Source organism: Cottoperca gobio, chromosome 8 (assembly GCF_900634415.1).
Source record: "Cottoperca gobio chromosome 8, fCotGob3.1, whole genome shotgun sequence".
Taxonomy (NCBI): Eukaryota; Metazoa; Chordata; class Actinopteri; order Perciformes; family Bovichtidae; genus Cottoperca; species Cottoperca gobio.
In genome coordinates, this window is record NC_041362.1 from 6,642,395 (window position 1) to 6,662,571 (window position 20,177).

The 20,177-nt window shown below is 43.4% G+C and overlaps 1 protein-coding gene across 1 annotated transcript in view; it reads right to left on the reverse strand.

Moving 5' to 3' along the window:
* The window catches only part of pde4a (phosphodiesterase 4A, cAMP-specific), a 38,813-nt gene extending 22,560 nt beyond the window's left edge, over positions 1-16,253 (reverse strand). Inside the window, 1 exon segment of the mRNA XM_029437741.1 lies at positions 15,964-16,253. Coding sequence (XP_029293601.1) covers positions 15,964-16,253 — 290 coding nt within the window.
* Between the last annotated feature and the right edge of the window lie 3,924 nt (positions 16,254-20,177).

Sequence of the window (20,177 nt, forward strand, 5' to 3'; positions counted from 1 at the left end):
CCAAGCAAGCACAGATGCTTATTTCCATGTGCAATTTCAACCCCCCCACTCCAGTACTCCCCCCACCCACCCATGAGCTGTGCCTCACCCAGGCATTTAAAGCACCTGGCTGATTGCTACCAGTGTGGGGGTGGCAATGAGGGGAGTTGAAGGGAAGAGGGAGCGGGGACTTGCAAATTGGGAAAGGGTGCTACTTTCATAGGCTGACCATATAATCACAGCTGTACTCTATTACTGCGGTTGAATCATCCGCGGATCTATGGAGCACATTAGGAGTTTGTATTATGAGGTACTCTCAGGCTGGGGCATGCTTTTAGGGCCACATGCCCGTAACTGACACAACTCAGATTAAATGCCCTGTGAAATGTCCTGAGCGGGCATGCCATCCCCGCTTGCCTCAGCTTGCCCTCTGTGCCTCTCGGGCAATCACAAGAGACATAGGAAGACAGAAGCATGCTTGAGCCTGCTTCCATTTTAATGTCGAAATGTACAGTACGATGCACAAGAATCTTAAAGGAAAGTGCTGGCACCACGCCACACGGTCAAAGAGAGGGCATCCGGCCACTGGAGACGATGAGAAACAATGCAATGACATACACGGAGAGGAGGAAACACAAGACGGGACACTGGAGCAGGAATGAACGATGTGACTGACAGGTTGGACAGAGCAGTCTGATCTTTTGTTGACATTAATCACTAATTCAATGTAATTAGATCAAATTTCTCATCATCACAATCACAACAATTTAAAAGCTTATAATCATGAACTCAAGCTTCGTGACTTTTTGCAACCTGGCTCATTAAACTCATCAATTATGTTAGGCGGGAAACATCATTATCTTATTAGCATATTTCCCAGCATACATTGCCTTTGAGTCAAAGCTCTCCAAACACTGTTTGAATACAGTTGCGTAATGGAGGCTTGTTATGAGTCTTTTCATGCACGCATCTCAGATGACTCACAGATATTTTCTCAGATAAAAATGAAAACAATACTAACCCCGATGAAAATTCAAATCCACTTCAGCCCCTACCCCCACACTCTCAGTTTATAAATCAGCAGAGCTGCAGTGAGATCTACATTTCAGTATTTACTGTGGACCGAATGTAGCTGTGCACAGAATGAGAAAAAGTGTATTTATTACTGTGCATGGAGTATAACAACCTTAAATCCATAGTGTAAGAGAGTCTCACACACTTGTTCATTTAATACGGAATATAAATGCCTGGTCGTTTTGTAGTATAATCAATTAATGTTTTTACAGTGCCGTGGCCCTCAGGCCTTCCCCTCCCCTGTTTGTCCCCCAACTCCAGGCGTAGCCTCTCCCACCCATCCAGTTCTCCGCTGCGCTGTGGTCAGATCACAGAGCCGCGGATTACAGCAGATTATCCTGCCCACAGGATCACCGACCCAACTCCGGGCGGCCAAACACAGAGAGCCTCAGCCTCTGAAAGGGCAGAACACATGCCTTTCAGGAAGAACCCATCACACACCTGGCAAATGGCACGGGAGAGGAGTTTATTTTATGGGCTACACTAGACAGAATAATCAGCCTTTATTCCGCACAGCAACAGGCCCTCCACATTGTGAAAGGACAGCCACCGCCAGCACTCTTAATCTATTAATGCACTGTACAAAATAAATTCCAACCGGATTGAGTGGTTCACATTAGACACACGAAGCTCTTAGCGCAGTGTTTTCTTTCACCAGAGGAATTTGGGCTCTGCTGCTCTGTGGATTGTTCAACACTCTATATTCTTCGAATCCCAGGCGTCACTTTACATTCCCATCAACAGATCTCTGAACTCTGGCAAACTCGCAGGAGTTTCTCCTCAGGTGGAGACAGACGCGTCCTGTCACCACGCTCGTTCTGCTTCGCGGGTTGCTCCATTTTCAACTCTGTTTAGATGCAACTTTGTGACATGGCCTGCACAGCGCACAGCTGCTGATGTATGTTACATTTCAAATGTAAAGTGGAGTGAATACATATTATAGGGCATTCGCACATTGTTTTTGATTTGAAACAGTCACTATGAGGTTAAAATCCTGACTCCTAAATATGATACCTGGGTGTTTACGCCGACATCAGATAAATCAGAGAGATATTCAACAAAAGTCAGACTACATTTGGATGCAAACCATTGCAGTCATAGTGTACCGCTCTGCCAGGCCTGTACTGCAGCCATCTTCACTTCTTGCTTGTTTTGCAGCCGTTTTGCCCTCAATCTGGTCTTCAGGAAGTCAAACACATGCTCAGTTGGACTGAGTTCAGATGACTGACCTGCCCAGTCAAGATTATTTCACTATTTGGACACAAAAAATAATTGGTTGCCTTGCATGCCTGTTGAGGAGCATTATCCTGCTGTTGGGTCCTACAGTTGGGAGACTTTGTATGCAAAGAGCTACAAATCTTTACAGACACTGTCTTGGAGTAAAGCCAAAAGAATAAATAAACGCTTTCCAACTGCTCTGTCTCTGCACACTATTTTGCTGTTGTCTGCTGCACTTTTGCAGCATCTACTAGATACAGGGGGCAACCAGGTCAGCACAGCTTGTATTATTTTCTGTTTCGTTCTCTTTGTGTCTCTCAGTCCTCCTCCTGTTAGAGTGTATTTATCTCTCACTCACTCACTATCTCTCTCACTCACTCACTCTCACTCTCTCACTCTCTCTCTCTCACTCACTCAATCTCTCTCACTCTCACTCACTCTCTCACTCACTATCTCTCTCACTCTCACTCTCACTCACTATCTCACTCACTATCTCTCTCTCACTCTCTCTCTCACTATCTCACTCACTATCACTCACTCTCTCACTCACTATCTCTCTCACTCTCACTCTCACTCACTATCTCACTCACTATCTCTCTCACTATCTCTCTCACTCTCACTCTCACTCACTATCTCACTCACTATCTCTCTCTCACTCACTCACTCACTCACTCTCTCTCTCACTATCTCTCTCTCACTCTCACTCACTCTCTCACTCACTATCTCTCTCACTCACTATCTCTCACTCTCACTCTCACGCTCACTCACTATCTCTCTCACTCTCACTCACTATATCTCTCACTATCTCTCTCACACTCACTATCTCTCTCACTCTCACTCACTATCTCACTCTCACTCACTATCTCTCTCACTATCTCACTCACTATCTCTCACTCTCTCACTCACTCAATCTCTCTCTCACTCTCACTCACTCACTCACTCACTCACTCACTCTCTCTCTCTCTCACACTCACTCACTCTCTCTCACTATCTCTCTCTCTCTCTCTCTCTCTCTCTCTCTCTCTCTCTCTCTCTCTCTCTCTCTCTCTCTCTCTCTCTCTCTCTCTCTCTCTCTCTCTCTCTCTCTCTCCCAATGCAAGATTATTAATTACAGCTGAGACTGGGCACACACACAGCACAAGCAGGAACCCTTCTTGTTCCTGCTTCTTCCCAATCTCTTCCCTCTTCATCCTTGCCCCGACAGGAGTTCTCTACTCTTTGATATGTAAATCCCTCATGACCCCGGAGGCCGTTTAGTGTGAAAGGTAAGTATTTGAGAAGTGGGACTCCAAACAAACACCCAGCTCTTTTTAAAAGCAGCCTTCTGGGTAACCAGAGGAACTGTTTGTTTAATGAGCATCATTGCTCTGAAAAAGCACCTTGTAGGATTGAGTTACAGGAGCTCCTCTGTATTTCTCCTCCCCACTGCTGTTGTGGAGACTGAGGCTGGGCGAAACAGATGGATCAGCTGACACAGAGAACCATCCTGAGAGATGACAGATGGAGGGACGTGTTCAATTGGTGCTCTGTTTAGTTCCCTGCCACTCGCATCCAGATAAATTATGAGTTGAGAGCCGAAGTCCTCAACGCGGAGAATAACTATTCCGCGGCAGCGAGAGTAATAGAACGATATTGATTTGCTTTTGATGTTTAATGGAGTTTCTCAGAGAGGAGACGATAGCGAAGCGAAAGGGGGGAGGGGTTTCATTTCACTGACCAGTGTTCCTAAAACGTGGAAGAGTGTTCTTTCAAAACCCAATTAGTACACGTTGTGGAGCAGAGATGATGAGAAGACTGAGAATGAACGGCTGAGAGAAGCTGGGAGTGCGATGAAGATGGACTGTAGAAAGTAGTGATAGCACTGACATCTGTACTATACCACCAAATCCATAAACCTCCCCCCCCCACACACACACACAAACACAAGGAGTGGTATTTTTAGCGCATCTGCCTATCTCTGAGATGGAGCGTGTAACTCCCTCTCTGCAGGCTGGTGCTGGTGGGCCTCTTTTATTTTAATCCAGACTAGATAGAGATAAAGCGAGAGAGAGAGAGAGAGTGTGAGTCATCCAGAGCTATACCTTTGTGTCACTGTGGCTCTATTCCTCCTCACATCTCACTATCTTCTCCTCCATCTGTCTTTACACTCAGTCTGCCACTCTTGGCTAATGCAAGAGTATCTATCCATCTTTCTTTCCATCCATCCATCTAGTTTTGTGTGTTTCATGGCCTGAAAATCTACATATTCATTCTGTATATCAAATTCTGTCATATTTAATCCAATCTACAAGTAAGATGCAGACTAATAAACCATTTCAGCATCCAATTCGTCATACATATTCCGCAGCACAAAGATGGTTGGCTGCCTATTATCCTGGAATGATAGATAATTACTGATATAATGTGGTGCAAAAACAAATCCTGGGCAGGGTGCACCTGAGTGAGCGGGAGTACAAGGTTGATTTGACACACGGTGAAATGGTCCATTTAGCTTGATGCTCTGAATTGTCCTGTAATGCATTCATGGCGTGGCTGAACAAAAGTGAGTGCACCATTGAATTGCTTCCCCCTTGTTCGCTTTGCTGTATTGTCCTTCATATTGAACCCCATGTATAGCGGTGTTGCACAGTAAGAAATAATTAGATACAACTAATGCAGTCTCACTGTAAGTAAGCTCCAGTTGATTAAAAAGACAAAAAACAACAACAATGTGAAACAAAAATAATTTTGCTTTTAAAAACACCCACACTTATGTGTCGTGAGACTTCGGTAGGTGGCGAAAGAACGAGTTTGCGGATACACGCAGTCAAAATGAGTTTCCTGCGTAGGGTGGCTAGGCCTTTTTTTCAGTCATTTTATCCATTGTTAGTACAAAAAATATCAATTATAGCTGCTTTGAATTACCCTGTAACACATACTATTAATGTGTATAATTACGGATTATACTCTGAAAAGATACGGTAGGTTAATTACATCCCTGGATCACATGTTACAATTATAGTGCGGTTATAATAGGCGTTAACCAGGAGAGTCATGTTAGCAAGAGAACAATAAGAAAATCAGTGTGATCATCCCAGCAGTTAGATATCATTAGTGAGGAGAAGGCAGGATTATATGTGTGGATTAATGTGTCATGAAACTGCCTCAGGGCCATTGCCTTGCAGTGGGGCAGTGAATGCGACATGCTTGTCTGATGAGTTATATGTCTGTCATTTTTATTCTTATGTCATTTGATGCCCTCCCGTCCCTTATAGTCTCCTTTTTTGTTGTAAGCACAAGCAATATAATTTGAAAATGTTCCACATTTCAAAATGAGCCCTTTCCCTCTCCCCGTCTTTTCCTCACATCACGTCATTCCAGCAGCTTGAACTTTTCAGCGTCTGTCTGACTTTACTTCTGTCTCACTAAGTGGCCGGACCTCACCAAAAAGGCTCATGTCCTAAATCTGGGGAGGTTGCTGTTTTGACTACGTTAAATAAAAGCTAAGAGAAGTGTCAACAAAACTGTGAAAGATGGATACATTTTGCTTTAAGCTGCACTAGTGTGTTTATCTCTGCTCGTGCTGTCCTTCTCCATTTGTCTTTTCTGACCACTGATGAATGTGTTCTTAAGATGAGTCTTAGAGGTGCAGATGATCTTGATAATGTTGTGTTCTCCGACTAATAGGAACAGAAGCAGGCTATGAATAACGATTTATTAGATTTATCAGCAGAGAATTGAGTGAACCTGGGGAGCCGAGTGTTCCCTTACTGATGGCAAAATGATGGAGGAAGAAGCTGTGATTGGGTAATGGGGCCTGAGCGGCGTGGTAGAAAAAGCAGTCGGAGTGTAGCAGACCATTTCCAAAACGTCAGAGTCTGGGAATATGGGCTGTGAGAATTCGCAGTATGTCCAAACAGAATGGATGTCTCCCACTCTGCATGTCCCCAGACACCTTCCGTCTCACAAAAATATTCACACAAGCACATGCTCACACGCAGACGTTCAGCCACGATAGCTGTGCCAGTGCGGCTCTCTGTCTGCCTTTCGCAGATCAGGATTCAACCATAAGCGTTGCACAAGCCTCGTGCACTGCGACAGCTAACTATCACAACAGACGGGCCTCACGTGCATACCATTGAAACGGCTGTAAAGTCAGGAAGCAAAGTGGGGAAATTCATGACCATTTCAAGCCTACGGTTGCTGGAGCTTCGTGATTACGGTGACAAACGCTTTACCATCATGATGAACGCGTCTTTAGGAGACATGCCATGCCCTGCAGGGTGCAAAATGAGGACATTACACACACATACTCACACAAGTCTTTCACATTATCTCTCACTCTCACTGCCTTCGCATACACACATGCATGTACACAAACACACACTGACATACTCATGCACCACCGAATGTTCCTCCATGGACTGTAGCACGCAGAAGCAGCCACACTCAATATCTTCCTTATACATATTGAACTGCAGAATGGAAACTGAAATAAAGCTCAATAAAACACTGGGAGCTGAGGCTGGTTTGGTTTAATCTCATTACACTGAGAGCCCGAGGCCTCTCTCCTCCTATTTATAGCACCCTGTGAGAGAGGAGGGCCGGCCTTCATGTACACAACATCGTCACTGGCTTGTGCAACGGCGGCCGCGAGTGGCAAAGGGACACGACCAATCGCAGACAGGTCTTGCATCAAATTTGATGTGACAATATATACAATTGCCAATGATCTGTGAAGACAACCACCCTCATTCTGTATTTTCCAGACACATGCAGACTTCTTCGTTTGCCACATGTACCTTCTGTTCCTCTCCACTCTCCTTATCTTCACACCTTCTCCCTGGTGTCAGCGTCCCACCTGTTTAATGCAGAGGAATGGGCTCAGGGCTTGTCTTTTATTAAAGCAGGCTGCGTCTATGTGCCGGGGAGCACCGGCTTCTTCTTCTTCTGCTGCCAACATGTTTCTCTGGTACTCAAACTGAAGATGAGGATGGAAATTCTTGGATGGATTTAGCTGGCTTGCTTAGGGACACTTTGAAACTTCTACTTGGCATTGTCAGTACTTTGGATTGCACCAGAAACTTTTCAATGTCTTAAGAAATGGCAACAAAAAAGTGAAAAACGTTCGGGAGAAAAGCTGCGTGGAGTGAGAGAACACTCAATTCTGTTCTTCAGAAACCTCTCACAACAAAAACAAAAACCCAAAGCACACAAGTAATCACTACAAGCCCCTTGACACACACACACAGCAAAAAATGAGAGAGAGAGAAGTCGGACCTCATTGGTGTTAATTACTTGCCTTTGTTGGAGGTGAAATACACCTCCCAGTCTACGTCAGCATCATTACACATCCCATGTAATGGAGATGTGTACAACGGACGATGTTACCTAAAGTACAATCCTCTGATGGGGAGCTGGCCCAAGAAAAATCTTCAACAACATCCCAGATCTCAAAGTGAAAAGTAGAACAAATGAAAATACCATCCGGAAACCTCAGGCCACGCTTTTTTGTTTCCCCCTCGCTGCCCTCCAACAGCCTGAATGTTGAGTGTTAATGTGTGAACATGAACATGACCTACAAGAAATAAGCTCACTGCACTGACATTACAGGTTACGCTCACACACGGGTCTAGGAGAGGTCCGGAGCTGGAACAGCAGCTCTTTTTACACAGAGGGGTACATCAGCCTGTTTTCCACACCTTCAGTCAGCTATAAATCATAAGCTGCTTCATGCATTATGTAAAGTTATCAAGTGTGCCCACAAACCCTGTTGCAGCTGCACAGATTGCCAGTCCTATTTTTGTTATACATATATATATATATATATATATATATATATATATATATATATATATATATATTCCTCTCACAAACCTATTGCATCCGTTTTATTTTCATGGGTTTCTGATTCATTCTGTTGGCAATAAAAAACGAATTTGCCCCGACTTAGACAGGAAGCACTTCTAAGCAGAAGCCTCAGATGGCATCAACACATCGACAGCAACATCAACTAAAAATACATTGTAGTGTGCACTGCACATGTAAACCTTCCATATAAATAATACACAAGAAGCTTTATGCCCTCACAGTGACATGAATTTAAGAAAACTGGAGAATTTCAGTAATGGAAAAACATCGATTTGGACTATTTTAAGATTTACATGCTCGAGGAAACTCGTATAAGCATCTATTGGATTGTTTCAAAAATGCTTTGTCATATTCAATATGGCCTTTGCACAACACGTTTGTATGTTATGTTCGAAATTGTTGCACGTTTGAATACGACTTCACTTTGTATCAATTTGGTTTACACATTGACTCCAGATCTTTCGCCATTAAAGTTTTAAAGGTTTCATTTTCTGCATTTTTTCACATTTTTCACAAAAGTCTAAACAGAGTTGTTTGACCACTCAGAGCCACCGTACATGCAAACGTCAGTACTGTACTTTGATACGATTTGCAAACAGGAGTCTGAAAAGTGAAGCCAATGCAGAAGTGCCTGTAACGTGCATTCTCTCTAATGACCAGCAGGGGGAAACTCCACTGGTTTCAAAGAGAAGTCAGATTGTATAGAAGTCTATGAAAAAATGATCCAACTTCTCACTTGATTTGTTACCTCAGTAAACATTCTCCTGATGAGTGTATGATCTCAATCACTAGTTTCAAGTCTTCTTTAATACAGCATGATGTTCATTTAGTCAATTATGCTCCCATTTAGGGTAATATAGACGATAAAGCAGGTTATGCTTTAGGTCGCTACCACCGTGTTGTCCGGTCTGGGTGTTGTCCATGTCCACGTCACACAACTTTCACACTTTTACAGTGTGTTTTCAGCTCATGAAAGGTAATTGTAAACATTTTGGTCGCCTAAAAACGTCTTTTCAGCGTTCGGTTGTACTTTAGCTCCACCCTCTAATGATGATACCGTAGTCCACAAACCAATGAGAGATGTCGTGGGGATTATGTCCACAGTCATACTTTACTTTTCCATGTTATGCTACTTTATTCTTCTCCTCCAGAGGGAAATATTGCACTTATTACTCCACTACATTTATTTGACAGTTAGAGTTCATGAAAAAATATTTTACCGAAAGATTCTTTCAAAATATATAACATATATATATATATAACTTTTTATAGATTAAACTACCTATTTAGCTATTAGCTCCACTTTAACCAGCTTCAACAGTAAATGCAGCGCACGCATTAATTCATCAATAGTAATAATATAACATTATTAGTATAACACTCACAGGAGACATTCATCCACTTTAAGTACTTTTAAGTAAACTACGTTGTATTAATTTACATACTTTCACGTCAATTTCAAAACAAACACGCTATGAAATATTATTTAGTGTCACATTTAGCCCCTATGCTGTTTTTGTTTTGACAGCAACTGAATATAATTTGCTGTTGTTTTCTGCATTTTTTCCAATCAAGCTCAGAAAACAACAGTGGAGCTGAGTCAGACCAAGAATAGACAAAAGCAAACCATTTCCTGCTATATTTCCGTCTCAGGCGTACTTTATATCTGACAACACTGTGTTATCATAAAATGATATATAGGCAGCCTATATGAGAAGGCTGTGATTTGTATTGTGAACAGAATAATAATGAACTTCTGAACAAAGCTTTTTGAGACCACAGTGCACAGTAAGGAAGTCTGTGACATGCAGGCCATTATTAACGCCATCTGTCCCTCTCCTCTGAACAGGACTGACACTCGTTCATAATCATCCAGTGAAGCTGATAATCTGCCAGTAATTTTTGGCATCAACACTGTCCTGGGACAGGAGGTCGGGAAGTGATACCTCAGATGAGACGTTGGCATCAGCAGGCATCTGAACGAGCACGTGGTCTGTCCGTGCCAAGCGTGGTCTCCAGGTGCACTCCTTCATCCCTTTCTGCTCTGATTTGTTGTGAGTTCTTGTTTTGAACTAGGCTCTCTCCGCGCTCCCCTGACGTACCTTGCATTAGTCTGACACGGCGCTCTGCTCGACAGGTGTGGGCTATTTGTTCTTTCTGCTCCATTGTGTGTGTGTGTGCTGCATTGTTACACAGCTGACAGACGGTTTGTCAGTCTCAGTCACTCAGATAGATCTGAGCTTAGAGAGCAGCCTAAAGCACATTTCAGAGGGCTCGTCCATTCAGTGGATCCGCTCTGTGCCACAGCAGCGGAGACCACCGACCGTGTCTGAATTACGGTGGTCTGTCGCACCTGCTGGGATGCAACATGGACTCAATAGCCTTGTTCAAACATCCACTTTGTGAGAAGAAATCTCACACAGAAGGAGCATCGTGTCACGCAGAGCTGCTGAGAGGTGAAAGACCACCACTTATTTTGAAATTGAATACACTGCACATTTTCACATTTAAATTCTCGCAAGTCTCAGCAATGAAGACCTTTTTTCTTGGTTTGAAGTGGGTTACTTGATTACACTAAAAAGCTTTTTTTCTGTTTAAGTTCCTCTTCTCGCCTATGGGCTTGAATAATAAATTACTATTACTACTACTAAAAAGCATTTTTTTTTTTGTTACATAAGAAAAATAAATCCAAAGTTCATTCTGAATTCACACAGGAGGGTTTTTAGGTTGTATTTTCATCCCACAGCATAATTATTAGCAGTTTTCCAATAGATTGCTCTTTGATGCACAGGTCTGTTTGAACTCAGCCATATAATGAAGGTGTTGGTGTGTGTGCTCTGCCCCTTAAAGTCTGTGACTCTTCAAGTATCGGCTGGAGCATGAAGAATGAAGAATTACATCAGTGTGAAATACCTTTAAGGAGAATAATATAGGACAAGAGGAGGCACTGCAAGCTGTCAGTGGTGGGCAGTACAATCCACCACTGGGGATATGAAGGTTTGAGATTCAGAAATGGCTTCGAGGAGGGAGAGATTCTGCAAGCAGCTGACGATCTCAGTGGACAAGAGAGGGAGAGTGGGATGAAATGATAGATGGATTTATGATAGAGAAACTGTGTGCTTAATGCCGCTGTAAGCAAGAACAAGGCTATCTATCAGAGAGAATCTCAGAAGCTACAGGGAAGCAGCGAGACGGGCCAGACAATAGAGAGATAAAGCGGAGAACAGAAATAGAGATGGAATCAATGCTACCCATTTACACTGGGGTGAAACGAAGCACTGAGAGGATAGAGTATCAAAAAAAAAGAGAAATACAGAAATCAAAGGCTGTAATTTTTATGGACAAAAGAGTGATTCAAACAATATTATTAGATCAGAAGAGATTAAAAAAAAAACAGGCCAGCATGAGGCTTAGTGCAATCACACTGGATATCTTGAGAGAGGAAACTGTCGCATAATAAACTGTGGCGGAAAGTTCCATGAAGGTGATTTAATTAATGGACAATGACAAAGGGAGATGATGAAAAGGAATTAAGGACCGGGTGCTGTTATAGACTAAATGCAAGCAGAGCAGTTGCACCAAAACTGGGCGATATTTGTTGGTAACAGGTGGACATGTTGTGCAACTTGGATTTTTGATGCCACGGCTCACTTTGTTTCTTCTCGCTGGGATCCTTGCCCATCCACACTTGTCAAAAACAAAAAAAACACAAATGACTAGTGTATCACCACTTTAAGAGGATTCAGTGTGAAAGTAATTCAAATGTAAAGACGCCAAGGTTTCCAGCTGATTCACGAAGCAAACTGACTGCTAAATGTGGTTACCAGTGGCCTGAGTATCTGAGGGAGCCTGTGAAAGCCTCCTCCAGTGAGAGAAAGTGATGAGAACAAACACAAAGAGGGACCTTGGATGAGAGCTGCATACATCTCCTTCGGGCAAAACAACCTGTTTGGTGTCATCGCTAAAAGATCTCGGAGGGATTTTACCGGAGGTGTCTGGGATCTGCCTGAGCAAACCAATAACGAGCGCCGCTCCAGTACATGAGCTGTCTCCAGATACTAATTAGCGCTGAGAGTAGTGAGAAAAGCACAATGTTTTCACAGAAGAGTGCAATCTGTAGCTTAAACAGATGGATCCAAATGAGATAAGAGGTCTATTACTTAACGCTATTAAAACACATTTGTTGGGATAATTCCTGAATACTCTCTGCATGAGACTTTTTTTTTTTTTGTTCCTAGAGTGTTGTAAATGTATGATCAACGACAACATACAGCTGCTGTGGTAATTAACTGGAGCTGTACCTCATTATGATTTAAATTATTAATGCTACCGGCCAGACAAGGCAGGCAAAAGAGCAGCTCCGGCTTACAGATCAGCCCTGCATCCCAGCTGGGGAGGAGGGCAAAGGTGTAAAGAATGCATGAAGTGGCAGGTCAGGGGTGAGGGAGGCTTTGTTTGGAAATTGTTACCGAACAGGAAACCGACTCTGTGCTGTTAGTAAACTGTAACGGCAGACTGCAGCTCTTCAGTCAGAGGTATATTAATATTCACTCTCTCACCTTATAAACATACAAGTCATGATGCATATCCAGCGGGATCTGACACATACTGACACGTTATACAGTCAAGCCCATCTAGTGTCTGCAGGCTTTTGCCTTTTTTTTTTTTTTTTTTGGGTAAATGAAATCGATTCTACAAATGCACAAAACAAGTAACCATAGCAACAGAATTGCGGGTAGAGTCGTTACTCGTTCGGTGTCAGTCAGTCAGTCGTTTTTCTGAACTTCCCAGAGACTTGATACGCTCATATTAACATCCTCTGACAAAAGGAGTGACAAGCCGGTCGAACAAAAGACATCAGGGGTGGAGAGAGGAGGCAGACTGACACTCTTGGGGGAGGAAGCTGATTGCCACTAAGACTGCCATTTTGTGGGATACAACACAGAGACAGAAATAGACAAGTGAAAACAGTCGCAGACAATGATTCTTCAAACAATTATGCTAAACCACACCCAGAATCCCTCTTGTACGCTCTCCATCCCTAGACTGGTGACTGTTGGGACTGCTTCGTTCTCGAAAGCAAGTGTATCAATTACAGTAACACGGTGCAATCTGATTTTCTATGAACTTTGTCCTTAACTATTCCACCAGCATCTGTCAGGATGATTGATCTTTCCAACCTCCAGATGAGGTCTTGACCAACTTCTTCCGAGATTGAACGGTCTGCTTCCTCGAGACGATAAGGTCATCACTGTGCCCAACCAATCATAGACCAATTACTTTTTCCACTCTCCAACAACAAAGTCACTTCATGTTCCTTAGCTAATACATTTGACCGTACAATGTTTGTCATAGTAATGGCCAAAGTGTGTTTGTACGGAGCTAAACTGTTGGAAATGTATCCTGAATTCACATCTTTTCATAAAGAAATCTCATCAGGAGAGTATTAAGCCTACTTTTTGTTTTTTTTTGCCAATGCTTGTTTAGTAACTTTGTCAATCTAAGCAGGATTTAGGCAGCACTTCCTTGTTCCTGTCCTCTTTTCTACAAGGGTTTAGTGAAATGATATTCTCAGGCATTGACAGTGGTAGTGAGAGCGGATGTGCATGGCGCTGCAGTACATAGGCTGGATTCAGCGAAAGTTAGCCTTGAGCTGAAAACACAGAGCGACTAGATGTTCATAAAGCTTGATAAATCCAGCGAGGAGATGAGGCATTCAGCTGGAATCATCCTTTATTCGGACATAAGTAAGGAGGCAGAATATACAGTCTAATATGTGAAAAGAATGAAAATAATATCAACACAACGGAAATCCCTCTGGCCTCACACTGATATGAAAACAAGTTCAATAAGGCTTATTGCAATCCATACAAGCGACCAGTCAGACACTAACCTGGGCACAGCCCACTCACAAATACCTCTACACCCCTACACACACACACACACACACACACACACACACACACACACACTGAGTGCACTACAACTACTCATGACACACAACATTTATCTACCAGCCTCCATTCCTCCGTGCACCCTCCTTCCTGACCAATGTGTAGTACAAACACCCACAGACCGTACACATCGCCTCATGGATGTGCTAAGGCTCGTACACACACATGAACACACACACACACACACACACACACACACACACACACACACACACACACACACACACACACACACACACACACGGTTGGAGCAAGCTTGGTGAGCTCCAAGAACTGAGTTTGTCGGAATCAAATTACCTCTCTTTCTCTCTCTCTCTCTCTCTCTCTCTCTCTCTCTCTCTCTCTCTCTCTCTCTCTCTCTCTCTCTCTCTCTCTCTCTCTCTCTCTCTCTCTGCCCTCTCATGGTTAGCCGCCCACAGAAGGAGAAGGGCAGGCAGAGTCAGTCCCAGTGCACTAAAGATTGGACTGCCTCAGAGCGTGTCCTGAGGACTAAAATACAAATCAGCCCTTCCTCCAGTCAGCTGGAGTTGGCCCTTTTCCCAGGAGCCTGCCAGGAAGGCCGTCTGTGGCATTAAAAAGATAATGAGAGAATGAAAACAAATAATATTTTAAAAAGCAGGACCCCAACAGTCCTTCCAAGACCCAGCACACTCTCAGTGATGTGTTATTAGTCTAATATTCACCCTGGTAAATGTGTTGCTCTTGTGGAAGCACAACGGGGCTTTCCCAGGATGAGGGAGATAATAAAGGAGTCAGAAACAGTCCAACATGTAAACTAACTCTTTCACTTGCAGAAACATCTGGGGATTTCAGGTCACAAAAAGGACAGAGTGGAAAAGGGAGTGACTAGCATTTCCAGCCACGACTTTCTCTCTCTGACAATCTCTCCTAGAAACAGGGATATCCCCATTTACAAACATCTGAAACACAAATGCGTCGAGCAAACAGCTAAAAACGAGAGAACAGGCTGTCAATTCTATAACGCTCTTACATATGTGTCCTTATATGGAGAAGCAAACAATAAAAAAACTAGGTGCTGGATTCTTAGTAATGGAGCAGTTGTTGTGTAAGGACAAAGTATCCATGACTCACTTAATGAAATGCCTTTAATCTAGTTTGCTTGATTAACATGCATCGTGTAATTTGATTTAAGTGCTGGAAGAGTTGTTAACTGGTGGAGTTTAAGTATCATATAATTCTGCTGTGTTTTATGTTCTCCCCCTAATACCATGAATTTTTTTTCCTGTCACATCTGATCAGAGAGCAGCCAGTGCTGTGCCAATTAGAAGCGGTCTGAAAGCATCTGTGTGACGGTCCAGGTAACACTTGACAACTTTGACATATTTTATTTATACCATATAGCTTCCACCTCATCCACTACACCTGGAATAGATGTGAGATAGACTCAGTGCCTTGCTAAAGGGAAGCAGGGTGCATCCTAGTGAACCGCCCTCTGCAAACATGCTCATAAAGGACTGGATTGGACGGCAGTATCTCAGGAGCTGCATGCTCGATCGCACCCACTAGACCTTTGGTGCCATTACAGCGACTGTTCCTCTCTTATCGACTACGTGTAACATGTGGACACTCTTAAAAATGTAACTGGTATTTACAGATGCTGCTCCTGCGTTTCAAGTGGGCGTACTGGTTTGCGCTTCATACCCATCTGACAGTCTATCCAAAGACGCATAACGCATCAGCACAGAAAACCCACGCGTCCCGCCTCCCGGTAGAAAGCGCTTCATATCAGTTAACCCTTCAGGCACACTGCGTTATTACGCACTCATTAAAATGCACCCCCTCCTCCCCTCTCGTTTACGCATATGCCTTGTGGGCTGTCATGGGCTATTATTGGGATGTTTGGAATGCATACTCCTCTCTCGCCTACCGTTTATTCCCGACACAATTTCCGATGGATGTGTTTGTGGTCCCGTGGAAGGAGGATGGCCAGGACATCCGAGACTTTTTCAGTCCTGGTCGGTCGCTCGTATCCACGGCGTCTGAGCGCTCCATGTGCCGGTGCCGGTCGGTGTCGGAGTACCCCCGGTGTTTGATTTTGATCGGGGTCCGGGGTTGTCTCCATAGATGCTGCGGAGGCTTCAGAGTCGCCTGTCCTTCCCGGGGAACCGGGAGCGACAGGGACAGGCTCTTCTTCGAGCACGGCGATGGTTCCATCATAGTGCAACAAAAAAAATTCCCCTTTAAACTTATTGATTAAAAAAATGATATGGCTGTATTCGTTTATTTCAAGAACAAAACAAAACGCTGCATGTCCCTCTCTGCCACTCGAACAAATCAAAGTGACCAAGTCCAGCACAGCCCAGATCTGAGTCTTGTTTTCTGAATAACATCAAAAACTGTCACAGTGGTAATCTGGAAACTCAGAAATCATTCATCTCATTGTTTTCAGTGGTGATCAATTTTAATTCAGTATAATCTCCGCTCTGCCGTGATCCTCACCAGTCCTGCGTTTTGGTGATGAGACACCGGTCCTGCTGCTGCCCCTGAAGTTTGACGCCTCGTCGCCCATGGCGCACAACCGGATGACTGTATTTATTTTAGAGAATTTATTGCTTTTTATTAGCCACTTATTGCAGAGACACACAAATTGCCGGCGCTAGCTTCTGTGTGTGTAAGTGTGTGTGTGTGTGTGTGTGTGTGTGTGTGTGTGTGTGTGTGTGTGTGTGCGTGTGTGTGTGTGTGTACGTGTGCTTGCGTGTGTATGTGTGTGCGTGTGCTTGTGTGTGTGTGTGTGTGTGTGTGTGTGTGTGTGTGTGTGTGTGTGTGTGTGTGTGTGTGTGAATTATTGCTGCCCGTATGTCTTTCAGCTGAGCTGAAATTTCCAAGCGATTTCAATAAAAGTACTCAATCTATCACGGCTCATGTAGAGCTACGGCATCTCTGAGCGCGCAAACACCGCAGAAGTCTCCAGTAATTCCTCCATGGAGATGTTGGATCCAATGATTTCAGCAAGATGTCATACTGGACTCAATAACCATCCCTTCTCAATACCTCGGGATGGTGTGAGGAATGGTGGGACAAGTCCAAAAAACACATGCGATCCTTTGTTCCTTGCTGTCCAGACTCTCTTCTCCAGGCTTCGTTTTGTCAAAATGCATCATAAAAGGACACAAATTGATAATTGCGGAGGTTCAGTCATCCTGTTCAGTGTGGACCATTATCTTCCCATTCTCATATTTGCTGGAGTTCGACGGCAAACATTGGCTTCACCACACGCTCCCCTCTCTCTCGCTCTCCTCTCCTCTCTCTCCTCTCTTCTCCCTGCCCTCCCTCCCTCTCTCTCTCTCTCTCTCTCTCTCTCTCTCTCGTCTCTCTCTCTCTCTCTCTCTCTCTCTCTCTCTCTCTCTCTCTCTCCTCTCCCTCTCTCTCTCTCTCTCTCTCTCTCTCTCTCTCTCTCCCTCTCTCTAGTCCAGTCTATCTGTGTGGTGGTTGTTCTCCTCAGTGATTTGTCAGCACTGGAGGCTTTTGAACCTTTATGTGCTCAACCATTATGTTTTGCCCCGTGCCTACATTCACTGTGCATTTTCTTAACAAAAAACAAACACAGCAAATTGCTCAAATGATGGCAGCTGAGCAACTGTTTGTCATTTTACCTATTTGTAGCTGAAAACTGTTACTTTGACTTACCCTCCCCATGCCACACTGACACCTCCCAGTCCTTCACATAGTCTTTCCTGCAGCTGGTATTTTTAGAAGAGGAACAAAATTAAACTCTTTCCTGTTGTTTGGGAGCTGCGCAGGGCACTCCCATTGTGAGATAAAAGGTCTTATTCCCATCAAGGCCAGCTAATGGTACTGTAAAACACTTTGGATGAAAGCATCTGACTGTAGGGACATTTGTGACAATGAGCTGACCTCTGTCAGCCTGGGATCAATGTTTGCATGCGATGCATTTCAATTGATGCCAAATCAGGTGCTAGATGAGCTAAGTAGGAATACAGGGAGCGTGATATTATTATTTGCACATTTTAATGGATCACACTGGTTATATTTAGTGTTTTTCATTTACTGTACATTGTGTACAATTGATTACAGCTGTCACAACACCCACAGGACTGCGTTTGTGTTCAATGTAACTTTGACAAAAATAAGAGCAGACATGACGTTCACCTAAAGACATATGTGGTCCACGTCAGACTGTGATGAATTATCAAGTAAGTCATGAGATCAAATTGATTTCTATGCTGTTCCATATTCTCATAGCTGAAAATTGATATGTGATAAATAGACCAGTATGATCTTTTGATTTTTAATTCTCGGAAAAACGCAGTCTGAATTCTTTTCTCTATTTTGGATATTAGATTGTCGGTGTTTAATAACCAACACTGAACTGTAACACTCAGAAGGTATTACATGTTCTTGATTAGATGTCCCAGTCTACAATTTATATTTCAGTGTATGTATATATGATACTATATAGATACTTGTTTGTATATATTTAATCTGGACATAGTAGTCAATGTTCATGTTTACTTCGTTCAGCTTTGTTTTTAGCTGTTACGTCCATTTCTGTGGAGGTACATTGAGTCTGATTCTAGATGTGAAATCAAATCAAATTATACATTTGTTTCAGTGTGCTTTACAGACTGTACAGGTTACGACACCCTCTGTCCTTAGACCCTCGCATCACACAAGGAAAAACTTCCTAAAAGAAACCCCATAATTAAAGGGGGAAAAATGGAAGAAACCTCAGGGAGAGCAACTGAGGAGGGATCCCTCTCCCAGGACGGACAGACGTGCAATAGATGTCGTGTGTACAGGATAAACAACATAGTACAAATACAACATTTGACAGAAATGATGTTGTGTTGAAAAAGAGAAAGTTTGGATGAATCCATGAAAATGTCAAAAAGGCCTCCCGGTGTCCAGCAGGACCAGGGCAGCAGGCGCAGTCACGATTCATGATCCTGATGTAAACTTTATCAGTGGCAACCTGCCACATGAGAGACACAGAAACTCCGGGGATGATACCCCGGATGATGAGTTAGTAACATACATTTACATAAATGCATACAGATAGAGAGGGAGAAGAAGAGAGGGAGGGGAGGAGAGAGGAAGAGAAGGAAGAGAGCAGGGAGGTGTCCCCCGGCAGTCTAAGCCTATAGCAGCATAACTAGGGGCTGATCCAGGGCAAACCTGAGCCAGCCCTAACTATAAGCTTTATCAAAAAGGAAAGTCTTTAGCCTGCTCTTAGATGTGGAGAGGGTGTCTGCCTCCCGAACACAAACTGGAAGATGGTTCCACTGGAGAGGAGCTTGATAGCTGAAGGCTCTGGCTCCCATTGTACTCTTAGAGACTCTAGGAACTACAAGTAACCCTGCAGTCTGGGAGCGTAATGCTCTAGATGGTTTATAAGGTACTATGAGATCTTTAAGATATGCTGGAGCCTGACCATTAATTGCTTTGTAAGTCAGGAGAAGGATTTTGAATTCTATTAGCTGCCAGTGCAGTGCAGCTAATACAGGAGTAATATGATCCCATTTCCTTGTTCTAGTCAATACACGTGCCGCTGCATTTTGGATCAACTGAAGAGTCTTAAGCGACTTTTTGGGACAACCTGATAACAATGAGTTGTAGTAATCCAGCCTTGAAGTAACACATGCATGGACTAGTTTTTCTAATTTTGAGACAGGATGTGTCTTATTTTTGCAATGTTACGTAGATGAAAGAAGGCAGTCCTTGAGTTTTGTTTTATGTGGGAGTTAAAAGACAGATCCTGATCAAAGATGACGCCAAGATTCCTTACGGTGGTGCTGGAGGCCAAGTTAATGCCATCCAGAGCTTCTATGTCATTAGAAAATGCGTTTCGGAGGCGTTTAGGGCCAAGTATAATAACTTCAGTTTTGTCTGTGTTTAACATCAAAAGGTTGCTAGACATCCAAGTTTTTATGTCCTTAAGGCATGCTTCAAGTTTAGCCAATTGATTGGTTTCGTCTGGTTTAATTGATAGATATAATTGGGTATCATCCGCATAACAATGAAAGTTTATAGAGTGGTTCCTTATAATATTGCCCAAAGGAAGCATATATAAGGTGAATAGAATTGGTCCAAGTACAGAACCCTGTGGAACTCCAAGACTGA